A 19,399-nucleotide genomic window follows, 5' to 3' on the forward strand; every position below is an offset into this window, starting at 1 on the left:
TAGTACTTGAAGCAGTGATTTCGCGCCCGTTACAATACTATACATGCTATAGGGAACACCGTAGTCCACCGCTCCCTTTGGCTTTGCACACTCCGAGCATGTCTATTTTCACAGGCATCGTACACGGAATAAACCACACCACTGTCGGATTTTTTATATCAATTTGAAAAGGAAGAGTTATACTACACAAACGACAGGACAATGCGGAAAGGTTAGTGGGCAATCTCTATTCCGAACAGCGTGATAAGTACCTCGATAATATGGCAACCCATCCTACAACGGAGTCCAACCTGGGCTAGCCTATAGGCTACACCGTAGGGCGACGTACGCTAGTGAGTATGGCTAGCTACGCGTAGGCCTATGCCATGTACGCGGTCGTCCCTCGCTTGAATGAAGAATAAAATCCATAACACAAAACACCATAAAATGCTTACCACTGCATTCCAACCTCACCCCAATGTCCCTCCATATTTCATTCTTCTTTTCAGTATCTTTAAACCCTCGCAACCGAGGCCTCGGTTTGATTTATCGTACAAAAACGATGTTCTTTTCGACTTCTACGATCAACTTTTCGTCATCCATCTTTGTTTTTATTTTCCACATTCAGCCGAAATAGTGACGTAAGAATGAGCTCAATGCTGATTGGTTAAAAGTTAAAATCGTACGATGAAAATAGTCTGGTTCCCAGACCAAATGATTCTGACTATTACTGATGAATCGCGGGGAACCAGACTACGATGAAAATCGCTCCCTGAGCGATTCCTACGATATTGATCTCATCGTTATCGAGGTATCAGAATCGTTATCGTTTCAGTGCTACGATTTATTTTCTCGTTTTCGTTTAGACAGATTTCGTTCTCGTTTAGACAGATTTAAAAAGCAAAAAGAAAAAACAAATATCATTCTCCTTTCGGACAGCAAAAAGGAAAACCAAAAACCAAAATGACAAACAAAACTCATTCGTTTTGGGACAGCAAAAAGCATGAAAAGGCACTGTTGGTGGCGCCCTACTGTACTCCACAAAAACAAAAAACGTGGTTTCAAGATGGCGACCTCCATGGATCTGTTCAAAAAACTTGGTGCTGGGTTGAAGTTTGACTTGCAGCGTTTCAGAAGTGATGCCGAAAAATTCCAGGTAAAATTTAGAAATACAAAGAAACAAGATACATGTATATCATGTATCCCTCTGTTCAATCATGGAGGAATTCCTCCATGGTTCAATAAATTTGATTCTTGGGAAATTAGAAGTAGAACATTAAAAAAAAAAACAGTGTCTGTCACGTACTAGCCTTGTGAAATTTTGATACGCAAACGTTTGCAAATGTATCTGGAAATTTCACGAAAAATAGACATCTGAAAAAAAGGCAGCACTTTCTGATTAGCCTATAAAGAGGGTGAGTATGCTTCTAAAGCCAAAAAAACCTACAAACTAAGCCTAAATGTGAAAATCAAAATTTGGCAAAGTGCGACACGTTTTTCATGTTTTTGTACATGTGGATGTGTGGCCTATGTTCAGGATGTTTACGGAGGCAGCCCAGTAAAATAGGCCACATTTATGGGGCTAGTCACGTACATGACGTACTAGCTATCCTTCATGTGCGGCCAGGACGCAATTATTTGTTTATGCAACCAAGTATAGTCCGTAACCATAATGAATGCAGATAGATGCGTGAACCGTGAAACATATCACGTGAACAACCAAATGGGTCACCTGATTCGGAATACGTTCTTGCACATCGATGTGTTGTGTGCTTTAAATCGCTGATTAATGTTGGCGGTTCCGGGCATTGCTAGGTGATGAATTCCCTGGAGCGAGTGCAGGGAGTTTTATAAAGTTAATTTTTAATTTTGTTTTTCTCCAAATGTGACTTTTATTTTTGTTCTCGTAATTGTGTTTAACCAGCTCCTGCTGATGATCAATTAAATGAAATTCAGTCTTGTCTTTTCATCCATGGCTTTGAAGGATTTTTTAAAAGGGAAGTACTAGTCCGAGAACCATTCCGTTTAATACTAACTGATGCATGCGCATTATGGTCATTGGCTATATTTGGTTGCAGAAAAAAATAATTGCATCGACGTTGTCTGGGTCCTTGACAACCATGCAATGACATGTTCAACGTCAGGATTTTTGGCACTTTAAAGTTTAAACCAAACTTATCTGAATGGTTTTATTTCCCTTAAAAAAAACAGATCACTAATAAAAAAAACAGAAATCTAGGGCCTAGGCCTTACATGTGCTTTAGGCCTAATATAAACAAGTAAGGTTTGATTAGAAACCAAAAAAATTAAGGAAAATATTTAAAGGAAAATATATAAAAGTACAAACTTTTTTTAAAGTTCAAACCGAGAATTCAATCCCGGGACCTTCAGCATGTTTAACCAATCGAGCAACTAAAGCACTCTGGTTGAAACTTGAAAAGAGCAGTTATACATGTAAATGCAATACGCCGATCGAGACCCGTAATGTTTTTTTTTGCAAATGCAGTTTCCAATAGCAGTTGAAAATCACGTTACAGCTGCCGTAACAGTAGCCACTACCATAAAAAATAGGTACAAAAAATTCACACTGACCTTGTAAATAGCGCCATCGCCGTGTGGACTAGTCTTTTTTTTTCCTTTCTATCTGTGATTGTGAGATGCATGTCATTTTCATGGTCACATTTTTGTTTACATTCATGACATTCAGGGAAAATGAATGAGCCTAAATTACGGAAAGATGTTCCTAATATTGGACAATGCTGGTTTTGAAAAATGATCTTTCTCTTGCCAAATTTTGTCACCAGGTCATCAAACCGACGTCGAAGAAGATCACCAAACAGGAAGTCGAAAGAGCCTTGGACATCTTTGGCTCTGCAAAGAGTTTGCCAAAATCACCTCAAGATGGGCACAATGTCAATGCGCATGCAGCCACACAAAGCCATAACAAAACAAATGTGGAAGCAAAGAAACGCAAGCCGGAGGAAGAACATTCTGCATCCACGAAGAGGAAAAAGGAGAAGATAGGCGGCAAAGGTACGGAGAAGGCGGAGACGACAGAAGATGGAGGCGGATTACAGCTGATGTCATCATTGCAACTGAAGATAAAAAAGGACGAAAATAAGAAGCAATCTGCTGACAAGTTGGAGCAGAAAAGACGAGAGGAAGTATGTTTATAATGCTTATTTTTTATTACTTAATTATGATATAACTTTCCTCTTTTAATGAAATCAAGCAGAAAGCATGAGTTATAATAATGACTGTGCTAACTCGACTCTCGGTCAAGTTTCTTACATTTCATCAACGAAATGGATTTCCTGGAAATGAAAAAAGTATGAAAAAGAGATACCATTCATATAGTACAACACGTTTACTGTTTCATTGTTTTCTCAAAAATGTCATAAAAATTATAACCAGATGTAAACAAAATAGTTTTGTCACTGTCAGACAAATTTTAAAAAAAAAACAGAAACAAAAAAAACTGGATCCACCTGGAATTGTAATTGACAAAAGAAACATATTGCACTGGTTATTGCAGGTCAATGCATTCAGGAAGCAGCACAAGATCCACGTTTGGGGCACGGACATTCCCGATCCAGTGGGGACATTCCACGCTCTCCAGAATGAATACAGCCTGCACTCGGACACCATTGAGAACATTCACCGTGCTGGGTTCGTGCAGCCAACGCAGATACAGATGCAGGCCATACCAGTCATGCTACATGTGAGTAAGCCCAGCAATGATTATTGGGTGTTTCAATTTATTGATCGTGATTGCAGGTCAACATTCCCAGCCTTTATAAAGCAGGATTGACTGATCTGATACACCGTGCCCTCTGTAGACATGTACACAATAGGGAACAAAAGGTTGTATATGCCCCACAGGACAATTTCTATAGATGAATACGTCTCCATAAGGTTTTCACGAAATAGATATATGGATTTAACTCAAAAACTAGGAATTTCCAAGGTGGATTGATCCATCACAAATGGAAGAATTTTAGAAAAGGGATATTAAGTCCGAACTTCAGCCAAGGAAATTAATTCTGGTTGAAATAAGAGCATTTTGAAACTACACTTTCAAACTCGAAAACTTTACTACACGAGAACAAAGAAATGTCTCCACAAGGATACAAATTTCAGTATGCGTGGCTGTGACTGTTTATATAACTTGATACAGCTATACTTTGACTGTAGGTGATTGATAAGACAGCTGTGTTGACAGTTTCCTGCTTTTGTCTGTTGATTGAATTTAGCTACTTGCTTCAAATATGATCTTACTTTGACTAGCCTGTGCAGAAGGCATGGCAGGGGAAGTCTGTGACTGTTTAAACAGTAGGAGGGTTAATCGAAACTACTTGATGTAAAATCGGAATGACAATTTTATCTTTTGAAATAAGCTTTTTTTGTGATGTACATGTACTTGTATTTGTTAATCAAGTTCTGAAAGACAATATTTGGTTTTCTTTTGTCTCAGAGACGTGAGTTATTGGCCTGTGCACCCACTGGCTCCGGCAAAACAGCGGCATTTATTCTTCCGATTCTTGCCCATTTGAAGGTGAGAAAGTATTTCTTTTTTTAGGGGAGGGGTGTTAAAATTGTCCCTATCCTCTATAAAATGTCAGACAGGGCAAAATGATAGACATCTGCTCACTGCTTTGAAAGTTTGTGACTGACTTGTGACTGTAACTTCCTTGTGACCTTTGACATGACTCGCAACTATGTTCTTTGACTGTGACTTGTTAATCATAACTTGACTTGGGACTGTAACTTTTGACATGGGACTGTAACTTGTGACTTGACTTGTAATTGTGTTTTGTGACTCGTGACTTTTGACTTGTGACTGTAACTTGTGATTTGACTTGTAATTGTGTTTTGTGACACGTGACTTTTGACATGTAACTGTAACTTGGTACTTGACTTGTAATTGTGTTTTGTGACTTGTGACTTTTGACATGTGACTGTAACTTGTGACTTGACTTGTAATTGTGTTTTGTGACACATGACTTTTGACATGTGACTGTAACTTGTGACTTGACTTGTAATTGTGTTTTGTGACACGTGACTTTTGACATGTAACTGTAACTTGGGACTTGACTTGTAATTGTGTTTTGTGACTCGTGACTTTTGACATGTGACTGTAACTTGTGACTTGACTTGTAATTGTGTTTTGTGACACGTGACTTTTGACTTGTGACTGTAACTTTAGACTTTTGAACTGACCAGTGACTGTAACTTGTGACATGTGACTAGCTTAGGACATGTGGCTTGACGTGAGACTGAGACTTGTAACTTGAAACTTGACTTGTGACTGTAATTTGTGATTTTTGACTTGACTTGTGACTTTAATTTGTGACTTGTGACTAAAAATTTGCGACTTGAGACTGTAATATGTGACTTGAGACTGTAATATGTGACTTGTGACTGTAATATGTGACGTGTGACCGTGACTTTGTCTTATGAGTTATGACTTATGACTTATACCTATGAATTGTGACTTGTGCCTTGAGACTTGTGACTGACACGGTTACAACTCTGCGTAAAGCAGCATATGCATAAGGTTGCAATACATGGAAACGGACTGACTCCAAGCAAGAACCATGACATTTTCAAATTTTCAGGAGCCAAAAAAGAAGGGCTTTCGTGCGGTGGTGGTCTCGCCGACACGCGAGCTGGCCAATCAGACGTACCGGGAGTTCCAGAGATTAGCCGAGGGGCGGGGCTTGCGTGTCCACCTCATCGAGAGCACGGCAAAAGCCGTCAAGAAATTTGGTCCTGAATCCTCTCAAAAGTTTGGTGAGTTGATGGTCATTTGAGTTCTCTTGGCTTTTTTTTTTTTTCTCTCAATAGTTTTTCAACTTGTATGCTTTACCCCAACCAAAAAACTCTTTTTTGTCTTTTTGGGGCGTCTGCAACTCTCTAAGAAGAAAGGGTTTTCTTTTAGGCACCAGCAAAATCTACTTCATGGTTTTTGTTGTTCCAAAAATATTTAGACAGACATATTTTGGGGACAAAAAGACATTTGCAAAATTTCAAAATTTGTTATATTATTTGCGCTATATCTCCTGCAGATATCCTGGTCACCACTCCCAACAGACTCGTCTTTCTTCTGAATCAGGAACCGCCAGGAATCAAACTAAACAAGTAAGTTTTGGTGTTTTTTCTTAAAATTTAAAGAGCTCAAAAAATGATAATTGTTTAATTAGACAACATGAACAACACTCATATATTCATATAAATATTCATTTTCTGTCTTCATTGTTGCATTTCTTGGGGTGTTTCAAGCCTTTTGAGGTCATTATGCTGATGCCAATATGCATATTCATGAGCAAACGTGATGTCATTGTAGGAAATAGCTTAAAGTTGCTGGAAATGCTGTGACTGCTCCATGAACTAAATTTTTTTACTCTTTTTCAGATCTTTACATTTTGGTCCTTATGCTGAGGTCAATTTGCATATTCAAGAACAAATCTGTGATGCTATTGTAGGAAAAACTTAAAGTTACTGTAACTACTTCACAAATTAAAAAGTGTTATTCTTTTTAAGACTTTTGGGGTTCTTATGCTGATGTCAGTTTGCATATTCATGAGCAAAACTGTGATGTCATCATAGGAGAAAGCTTAAAGATCCTAGAAGTGCCATACTTCATGAAATGGAAATTATTTGTTCTTTTTCAGGTCTTAAAAGTTTGATGTCATGTAAAGAAAAACAGCTAAAGTGGCTTCAAAAAGCTACAACTATTCCATAAGATAAAAAAAAAATTATTTGTGTTTTCATTAAGTGTGGAGTGGCTCATCATCGACGAATCAGACAAGCTCTTTGAGGAAGGCAGGGCAGGGTTTAGGGACCAGCTAGCGACGATCTACCGGGCGTGTGACTCCACCCACGTACGACGCGCCATGTTCAGCGCCACGTTTACGCACGACGTCGAGCAGTGGTGCAAGCTGAACCTTGATAACGTCGTCACGGTAACAGTTGGACAGAGGTAGGTGTGGAATTCATGTTGTATTTTTGTGTGTGAAAATCAAACAAATTTCAACCAACTAAAGATAGTAAACATTCTTACTGCTTTATTTCTCAGCAAAAGAGGGGAGAGATTTGTCAAGGTTTTTTGTGATTTCAGGAAATTTTGTCGGGATTTTAATGATTTCATGATGTTTAAAGGCAATACAATGTTTGCTTTTGCTTTAATATTCAGAAATGGATGGATTTGAGGGTCAGTATTTTAATGGCGTCCCATTTTGGACAACAGAAGAATGTGAAATGAGAAACCAAAAAATCTTATTCCCAATGGTTTGGTTACGTCCGGTTCTAAATCATATCTCACTATAAACCTTGGGTTTATCTATATCAGCTTGTAATAAGTTATTTTTGTTACAGAAAAAGCTATCCGTATTATTCATGGTGCAGGTTTTCTTGAGCGTACTTCCCCTTTATTTTGCCAGTCTGAATATTTTAAAACTTGGTGATATTCTTTTAATTTGGCCAAATTTATGTTTAAATACTCTCGTAATTTATTACCACAACAAAAATCCAAGCCTTCTTTTTACCTTGTTCTTCCGTTCACACTCACCAGACTTATAGTTCAGTTGAAGGGGATCTTTTTGTAAAACCAAGTAGAACTGTGTTGTTTAAAAAGAGTGTCTTTCATAAAGGGGTCCTATACTGGAGTGGTTTAAATGCAGTCATTACGTTTTTCATCTTTTTGTACAAAACTAAATAATATTATTTATACACAACTTAAGTTATTGTAGCTCTTCATATTTTTATTACACAAAATATATTGATCTCTATATATCTATTGCTCGGTCTCACGCATGCACAATTTGTCCTTGTCCCCATTTCATTATTTGTATGTAGGGTTGTCCTTGTGCCAGTATATTCTTTTGTTTTTGTCTTCATAGGGAAGGGGAACAAAAAAGCAATTTATTCTTTTCCCTACATGTCAACATCACTTAATTATTTATTTATTGTATATTGCTATAGACCAGGGTTTCGAAATTAACCCTAACTCCTTAGGGGGTGTGCAAAATCATATTGAATTTGGAGGATTCAGGACTGTTAAAGGCTATCGGTAGCCCGCTAGCCAAATGCTAGTCAAAACAGCGGCAGGCTAGTCAAACTATTCCTTAAGTAGCCCGGCTGGCGAGTCAAAAAAATATTGGGAAACAGCAACGATGAACGGACAGGAAGAAATAAATCATTACATTCAGAAAGAAAACCTCATCAAGTTGTGCCTAATTTTATCCAACTGTTTTAAATGGTTAAATTATTAGATATGGCAAAAATTGCCTCAGAATTGAGCCTGAAAATACGCCATTCTGTATTTGAGCTAAAAAAAAAATGAGGGCTAGTGACAATGCCCCCGGGCTAGTTAAGAGTCTGTTTCAGTAGCCCGGCTGGCTAGTGAACAAAAAAGTTAAGGTCGAACCCAGACACTTTCTTTTAAACAAGTTGCAGGGTATGTTTTAGCCCCATAAATGTGGCCTATTTACTGGACTACCTCCGTAAACATAGGCCACACATCCACATGTACAAAAACGTGTCGCACTTTGCCAAATTTTGATTTTCACATTTAGGCTTAGTTTGTAGGATGTTTTTGCTTTAGCAGCATACTCACCCTCTTTATAGGCTAATCAGAAAGTGCTGCCTTTTTCAGATGTCTAATTTTTGTGAAATTTCATGTTGAAATTTTGATACGCAAACGTGTAAAAATGAATCTGGAAATTTCACGAAAAATAGACATCTGAAAAAGGCAGCACTTTCTGATTAGCCTATAAAGAGGGTGAGTATGCTTCTAAAGCAAAAAAACCCTACAAACTAAGCCTAAATGCAAAAATCAAAATTTGGCAAAGTGCGACACGTTTTTGTACATGTGGATGTGTGGCCTATGTTTACGGAGGTAGTCCAGTAAATAGGCCACATTTATGGGGCTAGGTATGTTTAAATGAGCATTGTTATCACTTTTTTCAGTGATGCTGACATGAAACAAATGTATCTGAACAGTGTCTTATCTGAACAGCACCAATAACTTATTAATGACAAAAAAATAATAGCAGTTGGCAGGGAGCTAAATGAGACTAAAGAGACTTACATGCTTACTGATTCAGCCACTGCAGTGCAGGCCTGCTGGTACTCAATTACCCCAAATTAACAGAACAACATGCACGGCCAACGCCCAGCCTCAAAGTCCACCCAGGACCAAGGCGCCCAGGGTTTTTATAGTGAAGCAGCTAACACAAAAGAATCCCCTAATATCAAAGGTAACCCACTTGAGAAAGTATGTCAGTAATTATAACCAATAGAAATCCTGGCCCATGGTGGGGAGGGAGGGCTCTAATCCACTATTGAGGATGAAGGCTCTAATCTGATTGAGAGGTCTTAATCCCCTGAAGTGTATAAATATATGCAATAAGGTTAACCCACTGTATGGTTACAGTCAGGGGCCCTTCTGGGTGAGGCTATACAAAAGAATTCAGAGGAATTAAAATAATGCTAGACATTGATGTACACCTGGTTCAGATGGTTATATTCAGGGATGCAACTTTTCCTGGATCCGCTGATTTCCTCGTTTTTTACTTCTCATGAATGCCATTACAAATTGAAAAACACTGTACAAAGTCTTCTGTGGTTTGGAATTTCCTTAATTTTTTTTTTAAATTCCCAGTTCATGCCTGTATATTATTACAGTATTTTTTAAAGAAAAGGTTGTTACACTGACCTGTTTAAATTTTTCATTTGTAGCGGATATGGGATGGAGGGATAGCCCCTTCTCTTTTGTGTTGGTCATTGTGTCATCTCAGGAATTCTTTTGAGATATCTAGGGAGATTGGAGGGGGGAGGGGGGGGGGGTTTACCCCTCCGTCCCATATCGTGCTGGGTATACAAGTTTTGTTTTCATATAGATATTGGAAAATCAATAATGAGTCTTGTTCCCTGACCCTACTTCAGAAGAAACAGAGCAATTTATAGATGACGGGAATTGTCAGGTCAAGGAACCAGACTAGCTGGCTTGCACCCGTTCATGGATGTGTCACAGACTGCAAACAAAATGTGGAATAAACTAAATTTGGTAAATTAGTTGGTCTTTTGTCAGAGTTTCAAAATGAGCATTAATCTTGTGTTTTCCATTCCAGAAATACAGCCACGGAACTCATTCAACAAGAGTTGGTTTTCGTTGGGGGAGAGCACGGTAAACTCCTGGCTGTCCGAGAAATTTTCAGAAAAGTGAGCGACTTTGTTTTACTTAATTTCTGAATTTTCAACGTTTTCTTACCACTGAGAGGGAACTTGTGCACGTACATGTGTTAACAACATTATTCGGTACTGTTCGGTATCAAAGAAATACCGTCACAATACGGTATTACCAAAAAATTGTCCAAGCCTAGCCTAATTTTTGTATGATTTCTATTTGCAGGGTTTCCATCCACCGGTTCTCGTTTTCGTCCAATCCAAAGACCGAGCCAAAGAGCTTTTTCAGGAGCTTATCTATGACGGTTACAACGTTGACGTCATCCATGCTGATAAGACACAGATGCAGGTATGTTATAGCTTGTTTGTTGGTCTGTTTGTCTGACTATCTTTGTGAGATTGACGTGCATGACGTATGTGAAGTTGTGCATTTGTATAATAAAGATATAATGTGGTGCTTAAACAGCGCTTTATACCAACGGTCTCAAAGAGTTTCACAATTATTACCCCTGTTTATCAGGCTACAAGACCATTTTTCTGGAGCAGCTCGAGATCAGCAAAATCTGGTCTTTACCTTCACAGGTACCCATTCATACTCCTGGGTAGAGAGAGATCATTGTAGTAAATAGAATTGTTGTAAGACATTAAAAGAAATTGTGTCAGTAACTCCAATCTCGACTGTGCTGATTCCAAAGCGCGACAATATTGTCAAGAGTTTCCGCTCGGGCAAAATCTGGGTCTTGATCGCCACTGAGCTGATGGGACGAGGCATCGACTTTAAAGGAATCAACCTGGTCATCAACTACGACTTCCCGACGTCAGCGATCAGCTACATCCATCGCATCGGGCGGACGGGGCGAGCGGGGCGACCGGGAAAAGCCGTCACGTTCTTCACGGAGGATGACTCGGTGCATCTAAGAAGGTTGGTTTGTCCATTTATGAAGCTTGTTCATGGTGTGTCCCATCCAACACAAAATTCCCAACACAAAATCCCATTATAAATATCTAATATTAAGAATTGACTCTGAGTTTATTTCTCCTTTTTTTCCAACTTTGTTCCAACTCTTGTTGGAACAGTATAGCTAATGTGATGCGCAACGCAGGGTGCCCAGTACCGGACTACATGCTACAACTCAAGAAACTCACCAAGTGAGTCAGCCTACAGTAATTCTCTGTTATTGAAACAAAATGTGCTCTATCATTGTACAAGTAGACTATTTTATACAACGTCTGAATAAATCCTCATCATCTGATTGGTGGGTTGTTGATCACATGTCATTGAATTATTTGTCCAAACCCACGGCCCGTTCGCACCGCCGAAATAGAAGTTCCGGCCATTCCACGGGGAAATAGAAGTTACACTAGTTACCAATCAAATGATGAGGATTTTTTCAGGTGTTGCATAAAACAAAACAATGAATGTTTCACATTCGTGCAATGGAAAGAATAGTTTTATTGTATGCCGTTTTAAGACATCTACCCATTAGGATAGATGCATGCATAAGATATAAAACATATTTGAAAACCATTTTCAGAGGCAAAAGGAAGAAGCTTGAGAGACAGCCAGTCAAGCGAGACACGATCAGGACTCTGCCGAAGCAAGATCTGGACAAAGCTAAAAAGAAAAGGTACAAATCTACTGACATGTCAGTCAAAAGTTAATCATAAGTCGGTCATTAGTCAGTCGCCAGTCAGTCACAAGTTGGTCACAATTCAGTCACAAGTCAGTCACATGTCAGTCACATGTCAGTCACAAGTCAGTCACAAGTCATTCACAAGTTAGTCACAAGTCAGTCATAATTAAGTCAGTCACAACTTAGTCGCCAGTCAGTCACAAGTCATTCACAAGTCAGTCACATGTCAGCCACAAGTCAGTCAAAAGTCAGTAACAGGTTAATCACAAGTCAGTCACATGCCAGTCACAAGGTCAGTCACAAGTCAATCATAAGTCAGTCACAAGTCAGTAACAGGTTAATCACAAGTCAGTCACAAGTCAATCACAAGTCAATCACATGTCACAAGGGTTCTAGATTGAAAACGTGGGTGCTAACAATTTTTTAACAGTCTATGAGGAAGACAGCTTGTCAGAAAGTTTCCGGGGGGAAAAAAACAACATTTTTGTTTCTAAATCTCATGAGAAATAAGGGAAAATCTACCAAACTTTCAGGCAAATTTAAGGCAAAAACTAGAAACCTTTGCATTAAAAAAAACTCAGGATTGACAACTCACAAAGAGAGGCCATGATTTCTTTGGGGGGGGGGCTGTTGGTCTGCACAGATATTTGTGGCTTATTAACGCCTCCAGTCCTGTTTTGAGTTCTAATATTTGATACATTTGTAATGTTTTTTTTGGTTCTTTTAGAGAAATTATCAAGAAAGGCCTGAAGAAGAAACAAAAAAAATCCCTAAATAGGAAAGGGTCAACGGTCGTAGCAAAGTAGCATGGAGAACCCACCAAGAAGAAAACCAAAGAGCCAACACCGGTGCTGACTGGAGAGAAGAAGCAGAAAACAAACAAAGTGTCAAAGGTCAAAGTTCAGGGAGCTGCCACCGGAAGAAAGAAATCACAATCAACCAAAGTCGAGGGAAATTTTTCCGGAAAACAGACAAGTGTGATGCGGACAGATGGTTCAACAACCAAAAAGGGAAAAAAAAGCAGGAAAGAAACAAACTAGTTTAATTTGAAATTAACAATGTTTCTCTTAATATTGTTTTTAAACGGTTGCCAATTCTGACTCTCACTTGGCCCACATGTCACTACCTAGCGTGCTTATTATTATTACTCACAAAACAAATCTAGCCCCCAAATGTACAGACGATTTCACGTTCAGTTATTTTGACATTTTAACATTTGAACTTCAACATAACACTCTAGGGGTCTACATATTTTAAGAATTTCACTTTTTAACTCGCTCAGATTTTTGTTGATTTAACTGGTGTTCAGTTTGTTCGAGTTTTCTTAACTCCTTATTTTCTTACAACATTTGCTGTCGCTGTAGTTTTAAGAAATGGATGGATTTGGGGGTAGGTATTTTATAGTAAATATTGTTACACTGACGTGTTTGAAGTTTTGTGTTCATAGATACGTTGTACTAACAACATGTGGACTAACTAAACTTTGGCAAATTTGGGGCAGTATTTAAAAAAAAATAAGTTTTTTTTCCAATGATGGTCAGCCGACCATTGTTGGAAATTAATACACAAATTCCACTTTCCATGAGAGTGACATCACACCAGGTGCCATGATTTCACAGGATGCTTGAGACTTACAGTCAAGTAAGAGGCTTGATCATAATTTGGTAGTTTTGTGTTTTGATGTGTTGGCAAATGTTGCATATTGCTTTTAACCTCAAGTTTCTTTTTACTAATTTAGCCCTTGACAAAAAAATTCTGGGCATATTTCACCTTTGTATTCAATCGATGAGTGTAATATGCCAATGCTATGTAGTTCGGGTTTCTCCAGTCATAGGAAAATCCTTGAATTTAAAGCTATCGTGGAAAACATGCATGGAAAAGTCACAGAAGTTGATATGCCAAGGAAAAAGGTCACAGAAGAGAGTCGTTGCATCCTGCACAACCCATACATCATGGTGCTTAATATTTGGCTGTGGCAGTCTTCCAGTTCGCATTTCAGTACTATACTTTCTCTTGATATACTCGATACTTGTTGCAGGGTTCATTGTGATGCTTTGTGGTGCTCAGCAGACTTGTGTCAAACTACAAGGCTGAAAGGGAGTGGCGTTCCTTGCCTCATTGTGATGACTGCCCAGTGTATTGTAAATAGGCTCCTCAGATGCCAAAACAGCATAGAAATTGGTCACAGAAAACCCTAATATTGGTGTGGAAAATTAAAAGTCAAGGAATTTCATTTTAAGATGTTTGTGGAAACCATGCATGAAAACTATGCAATTTTGTTGTCCTAGTCCCCCTTCCAGAAAAAGTTTAAGTACATGTAAATGAAACACCTTAAATGGACTCTCATCAGTTTCTCTTCTCTTTTTCTGTCCAATGAGACATGCGCAATGCAACTAATGAGTCCGTATTTCATAATGTCATAATTTCACATGATACATGTGCCACCATTTGACTCTGCGTCAAATACATGTGTGCCAAGCGACTGGAGCGGAGACTATACACACCCCCAAAACTGGGTGTCAGCGTTGGCCTATTCAAAATTGTATGATGGGTCTTTTTGGGTTATTTCTAGCGAATGACTCAGAAATCTTGATCTTTAATGGCCAAGGTCCCTGAAAATGTCACTCGGTCACGTCATACACAGAGGGCGTGGTCAAGGTTATTATATTACACGTAATTTTTCAATGACTCGTAATTCACTACCGTCCGGAAGGCGGGTGCGTTTTATAAACCTCGGGGTTTTGTTCAGCTGTGGCCTCCAGTATCGTGATTTAAGGGAACCCTGGGATTTTTATATTTTCTGCACGCTATTACCATGGAATCATAAACACGAGGCCAATGTTTATGTTAGTTTTGCCGAGTATCAAAGACTCCATAAAAATTATTGTGGAGCCGGTGACGGACTCAAAGCTGTTTTCGAAACCGTGCTTTGGAAAATGGGCTGACGTGAAATACACGTTATTACGCATTTCGTACTAGCCCTAGTCTTCCAAAATAATTGGTCATAAATTTCAGCGAGATTGTCCGGTTTGCGAGGCCGATTTTCAGTGGAAACTTTGTGGTTTGTTTGTGGCTCATTTTCCCCGTTTCGATCGAGATGCGTTCGGTGCTCGTTACGGGAGCAAATCGAGGGATCGGTTTGGAGTTTGTCCGCCAGTTACTCCAACTTGAAGAGCCTCCGCTATACGTCTTCGCCTGCTGCCGAGCGCCTGAAGACGCAGAGGTAAGTTCTTTTTAAAGCTTGCAGTTCCCCCCTCCCCACCTTATAAGCTTTGAATGTTTTGCGGAAGAATTTGTGCGAGTGTCTCTTTCAGTTGTTGAAGTGAGATTCTGCAGAACTTAAGGAAAACCTTTTTATTTTTGGTACCCAACAATGGTCGGCCATATTAATATTGAAAGCGAGGTAAACTCTTCATTTCGAGAATTAGAAGAAACGAAAGCAATGAAATAAAAGTTTTTCACAAATTAATGCCAGTCTGCTCTGATAAATGATTTAAAATTTGTGATTAAACGTATCCTAATTTAATGTTTTAAACCACATTAAACTAAAATCAAATTGAAAATGAGGCTCCGGATGCACTCCAATCATAAAATAATCTGGAACCATCCCATTCAATAGTTTGCAACTTATAAAATACAACATGTAGATTCAGGGAGTAAAATTTTCGAAGAAAGAAAAAAATATGACTGTACTACAAATACAACAAGTAAGATGGTTGAAATCTGGAAGCCAAAAGATAAACACTGAGAGAAAATACTCTGGGAACATTTTCTCCGTGACCTTTCGAAAGTGTCACGGAGAATCAGAATTCACCGTGGCGGTAGGAAGGCCTGCCCAGTATTCGCGGGCGGGAAGTCCCCTCTGCTCTGATCTGGGACGTCTCCGGAAACTCGGAGTTGATGACTCAGATGCTGATGTCCATTAACTTTACGCACCTTGGAAGGCTGATTTCACTGTGATGCTAAATAATACTGCTAAGCGAATGTATGGCCTAAGCAAGTATCGACTGAGAACCAGTGTCGGACAGTTATTGCTTTTTAACCTTTTAGGTATTTTTGATCTTGACCAAGTTGAATTTCGAGGCTTGGTTAAGTTCATCGAGCGTCCGTGAAGTGTTTCTTTATCTCTTTCCACAGGCGTTGCAAAGTCTGACAAAAGACAAACAGCAGTTGAAGATCATCAAGTTAGGTAAAAACAAATATGTTATTCTTGACTTCTTGGCAGACATTGTCGTTTATAACAAAGATGGTGCTGTCAGGCCTAATCGAGGGACCGGGCACCAGGCTAAAAAAAATAATGTGCTACACGCGTTAAAGTGAAAGGGCGCCACCTGTCGTCTTAATCTTTCCGAAGTCGGCTCATTTGCATGTAAACACGATGATTGGTTGAAAGTCGGCACTTCCGCGCCCATGGACTGCATGCGTACGTAATATCCCTGTAGCCTGTACAGTATCCTGTTTCTCGAAATAAAGGTTTTCGCTGTCTTTTTTCAGACTTTGACTTTCCAACTTTCGCAAGTTTTAAGTTGGTATACTTGGTTTAAGAATTGTTTCCATTTACGTTGAATATCGAAAGTCACAGCTCTGTCAGTGAAGATCTGGCCTGCATGCAGCTAGACCGACTCGGATAAGGCCCGCCCATTGAACTCATGTGCACCTACCTACCTCTGCAAGCTGCATATTTATGTTCCAGCCGCGTGCAAATATAGCCCAAAATTTACAGCTGTGATTGGTCAAAATGTCGGTGGGCGGGGCTTAAAACATCGGTCTTCTCTTTCAAGATGTCACCGACGAGGCGACGTTCCCGGAGGCCGTTGCGACGGTGGACCGAGCTGTCGGCGAGGAAGGGCTGGGAGTTTTAATCAACAACGCCGGCGTGCTGCAGCGAGGAGGCACGGAGACAACCAGCATGGCGGACATGGAAGAAAGTTACAGGGTTAACGTCATGGGACCACTCGCTGTTTCGCAGGTATTTTGATCTTGTCCATTTACTTGGCTATGGCTTGAAGTAGTACACATAGGACGTAGCTTTATAGCCACTTTCATATATGGTGTATGTTATTGCAGGCCGCAACCAAAAATTCAGACGTGACCTAGATCATTTGACCCGACTCATACATAATCATGAAGCCGGGTATAAACGCCCTCGAGGCTTTTCAAATTTCATTGGTTGCTAATGTGAAATTCTAACCGAAATTTGAGTGCCATTATTTGCAAGTGCGAATGTACAATTGTTTTCAAATCGAGTTAAGCATGGATGCGGGTTAAAAATTAAAACTCTACTTCTGATTGGCTTATTTCCAGGCTTTTCTACCCGCTCTGAAGCGAGCAGCCAATCGCGCATGCACGGACAGCCCGAAACAACTGAGCACCGATCGAGCAGCAATCGTTAATATCACGTCCGCACTCGGGTCATTCCAACTATGCACGTCAAGTAGATACATTCCGTACAGAACAACTAAGGTACCGGTAACGTAAAAATAAAAATCACACCTCATTTTCCGATTTGTGGTTGACTTATGATTGACGTGCGATGGACTTACAAGTGATTGATTCGCAATACCGGCCGAGTGTGATTGTGAATCATTGTCATCGACTTGTTAACAAGCAGGCCTACTGCGTGACTTGAGATTAATTGACTTGTGCTTAATTTCCTACTGCATAATGGTTGACAAGTGGTCGATTATGCTGAGTGATTGACTTGTGGTTGACATGTGATTGACTCGTTATTGTTGACTATTGTGATTGACACGTGGTTGACTTGTGACTGTCTTACAATTGACTCAATTGTGGTTGAATTGTCCACTTGTGGTTGACTAATTGTGATTGACATTGTGATGGACATGTGGTTGACTTAATTGTGATTGACTTGCGATTAACCTTGTTGTTGACTTGTGATTGTCCTGTGGTGGACTTGTGGTTGAGTTGTGATTAACTTTTGTGGTTGACTTGTGGTTGACGTTTTTTTGTGGTTGACTTGTGATTGACTTGTGGTTGACTTAATTGTCTCGCCATGACGTATTTCTGATTGACTTGCAAGTGCTTGACCAGGCCATAACAGTCCTCCCACAAATGTCTGATTGGCTTTTTCCAAATTGTATAAATAAAATATCTGCACCGTACATGATGTGTGTAGTTCGTTTCCTTCATAGGCCTACTCAAATTACAGACACATGTCGGAATCCACCCTACAATGATCCCTGGTGGACTTGCTATTAACTTGTCAATTATGCCATTTACTTGTAATTGATTTGTCATTCACTTTTGATGGACTTGTACTTCTCTCTCCATTTTTTATCTCTGCAATCAACAGGCTGCTTTGCACATGCTCACTAAGTGCATGAACTTTGACCTACGCCCGCAAGGCATCCTGGTAGTGGCGCTTCACACTGGGTGGGTCCAGACCGACATGGGAGGCAAGAACGCCTCCCTGACTCCCAAGAAGAGCATCCAGGGGATGCTGCGAGTCCTGGCACGTCTGAGGGAAAAGGATGCGGGAAAAGCATTCACGTGGGAGGGGAAATTGTTGCCGTGGTAACATGACTTCACTGAAGTGGAACATATGTGCGCTGTATGGTAGTCTGGTTCCTAGACCAAAAGATCCTGAACTCCCGACAGATCTTCAATCTCAGATTTAGAGAGACAAGGGTGATCTTCAAGTCAGGGAACCAGACTACTCAGGATTGTAGATACACATGGACAGGGCATCTCATCTATAATATGGACTTTTTTCGTTTGTAAACTTTGAGCGCCATTTTGTATGGGCTGCCACATGGACATACATTTAAGCCGTGAGTGGTTGTCAACACTCATTATTTAAGAAAGAAATGTTTTTAAACAGCTGTTATTGGTAACGTTCATTGCATTATGTTTGAAAACATTAATGACTATTCTTTATTTTTGCGACGTTGGCCTTCCATAGTTGCCAAAATATGGCTTGGCAAAGAACGATAATTATGGCACCTTTGCACGACTGCTTTGAAAGAGAGGCTCGACTGATGGTAATCTTTGATTGCTCGAATGGATTCTATTGCAATACAGCAACCTACCGAGCGATGACGAGAATTACAGAATCTTGTAGTACATTTTGAGCAGGGCTATTATGATGCTGCCCCCTCTTCTGGAATCGAACGGCTGCTGCGTCATGCCCATGCCTGTCGATAAAGTGGCGGATCTAGGATGTTAAGGGTCGGGTGGCTAGGTGGTGTAGTCCAATATTTCAAGGGGGGGAGGAGAGGGGGATGTTGACCCATGAACCGTCCCAAAAAGACAGAGTGCCTGCCTGCAAATCGAGATTTGCAATGTTCAATGACGTTAGTTGGGGATCTTACGGAAATTGGTGGTAGTTTTCCCCACTATGTAAATATTATGTAGGCCTAGTTAACATCAGTCAGTCGCCAGATTTTTTTTTGGGGGGGGGGCGGTTAGCCACTCAAACCTCCCCTTGTTACGACTTGGGTCCACGTAAGTCGTAACAGTTTGTAACATAGTATTTCACTTGTAAAGAGAGTAAAACGCGCTATATATGGAAACAAAAATTTACAATAAACTTCGTAGAGAATTACTTTTTATCCATTGAACAATGTGTTTCTTCGCTA

At 39.8% G+C, this 19,399-nt stretch overlaps 2 protein-coding genes across 2 annotated transcripts; both read left to right on the forward strand.

Annotated features, from left to right (window-relative positions):
• Window positions 1-912: 912 nt before the first annotated feature.
• LOC119726216 (probable ATP-dependent RNA helicase DDX52) lies at window positions 913-14,037 on the forward strand. Its single transcript, XM_038197824.1, has 13 exons — window positions 913-1,135; window positions 2,784-3,143; window positions 3,515-3,700; window positions 4,454-4,534; window positions 5,598-5,772; window positions 6,048-6,120; window positions 6,758-6,961; window positions 10,113-10,203; window positions 10,394-10,516; window positions 10,863-11,089; window positions 11,245-11,316; window positions 11,703-11,795; window positions 12,529-14,037. The coding sequence occupies exons 1-13, from the start codon at window positions 983-985 to the stop codon at window positions 12,605-12,607; spliced, it is 1,917 nt and encodes a 638-aa protein (XP_038053752.1). The 5' UTR covers window positions 913-982; the 3' UTR covers window positions 12,608-14,037.
• Window positions 14,038-14,151: 114 nt separating this feature from the next.
• LOC119726219 (C-factor-like) lies at window positions 14,152-19,372 on the forward strand. The gene is made up of 5 exons (XM_038197827.1): window positions 14,152-15,024; window positions 15,939-15,990; window positions 16,583-16,770; window positions 17,106-17,264; window positions 18,115-19,372. Exons 1-5 carry the CDS (start codon window positions 14,899-14,901, stop codon window positions 18,337-18,339), a joined length of 750 nt encoding a protein of 249 aa, XP_038053755.1. The 5' UTR covers window positions 14,152-14,898; the 3' UTR covers window positions 18,340-19,372.
• The last annotated feature ends 27 nt before the right edge of the window (window positions 19,373-19,399 follow it).

The sequence above is a fragment of the Patiria miniata genome, unplaced genomic scaffold (genome assembly GCF_015706575.1).
Source record: "Patiria miniata isolate m_02_andy unplaced genomic scaffold, ASM1570657v1 HiC_scaffold_2, whole genome shotgun sequence".
Taxonomy (NCBI): Eukaryota; Metazoa; Echinodermata; class Asteroidea; order Valvatida; family Asterinidae; genus Patiria; species Patiria miniata.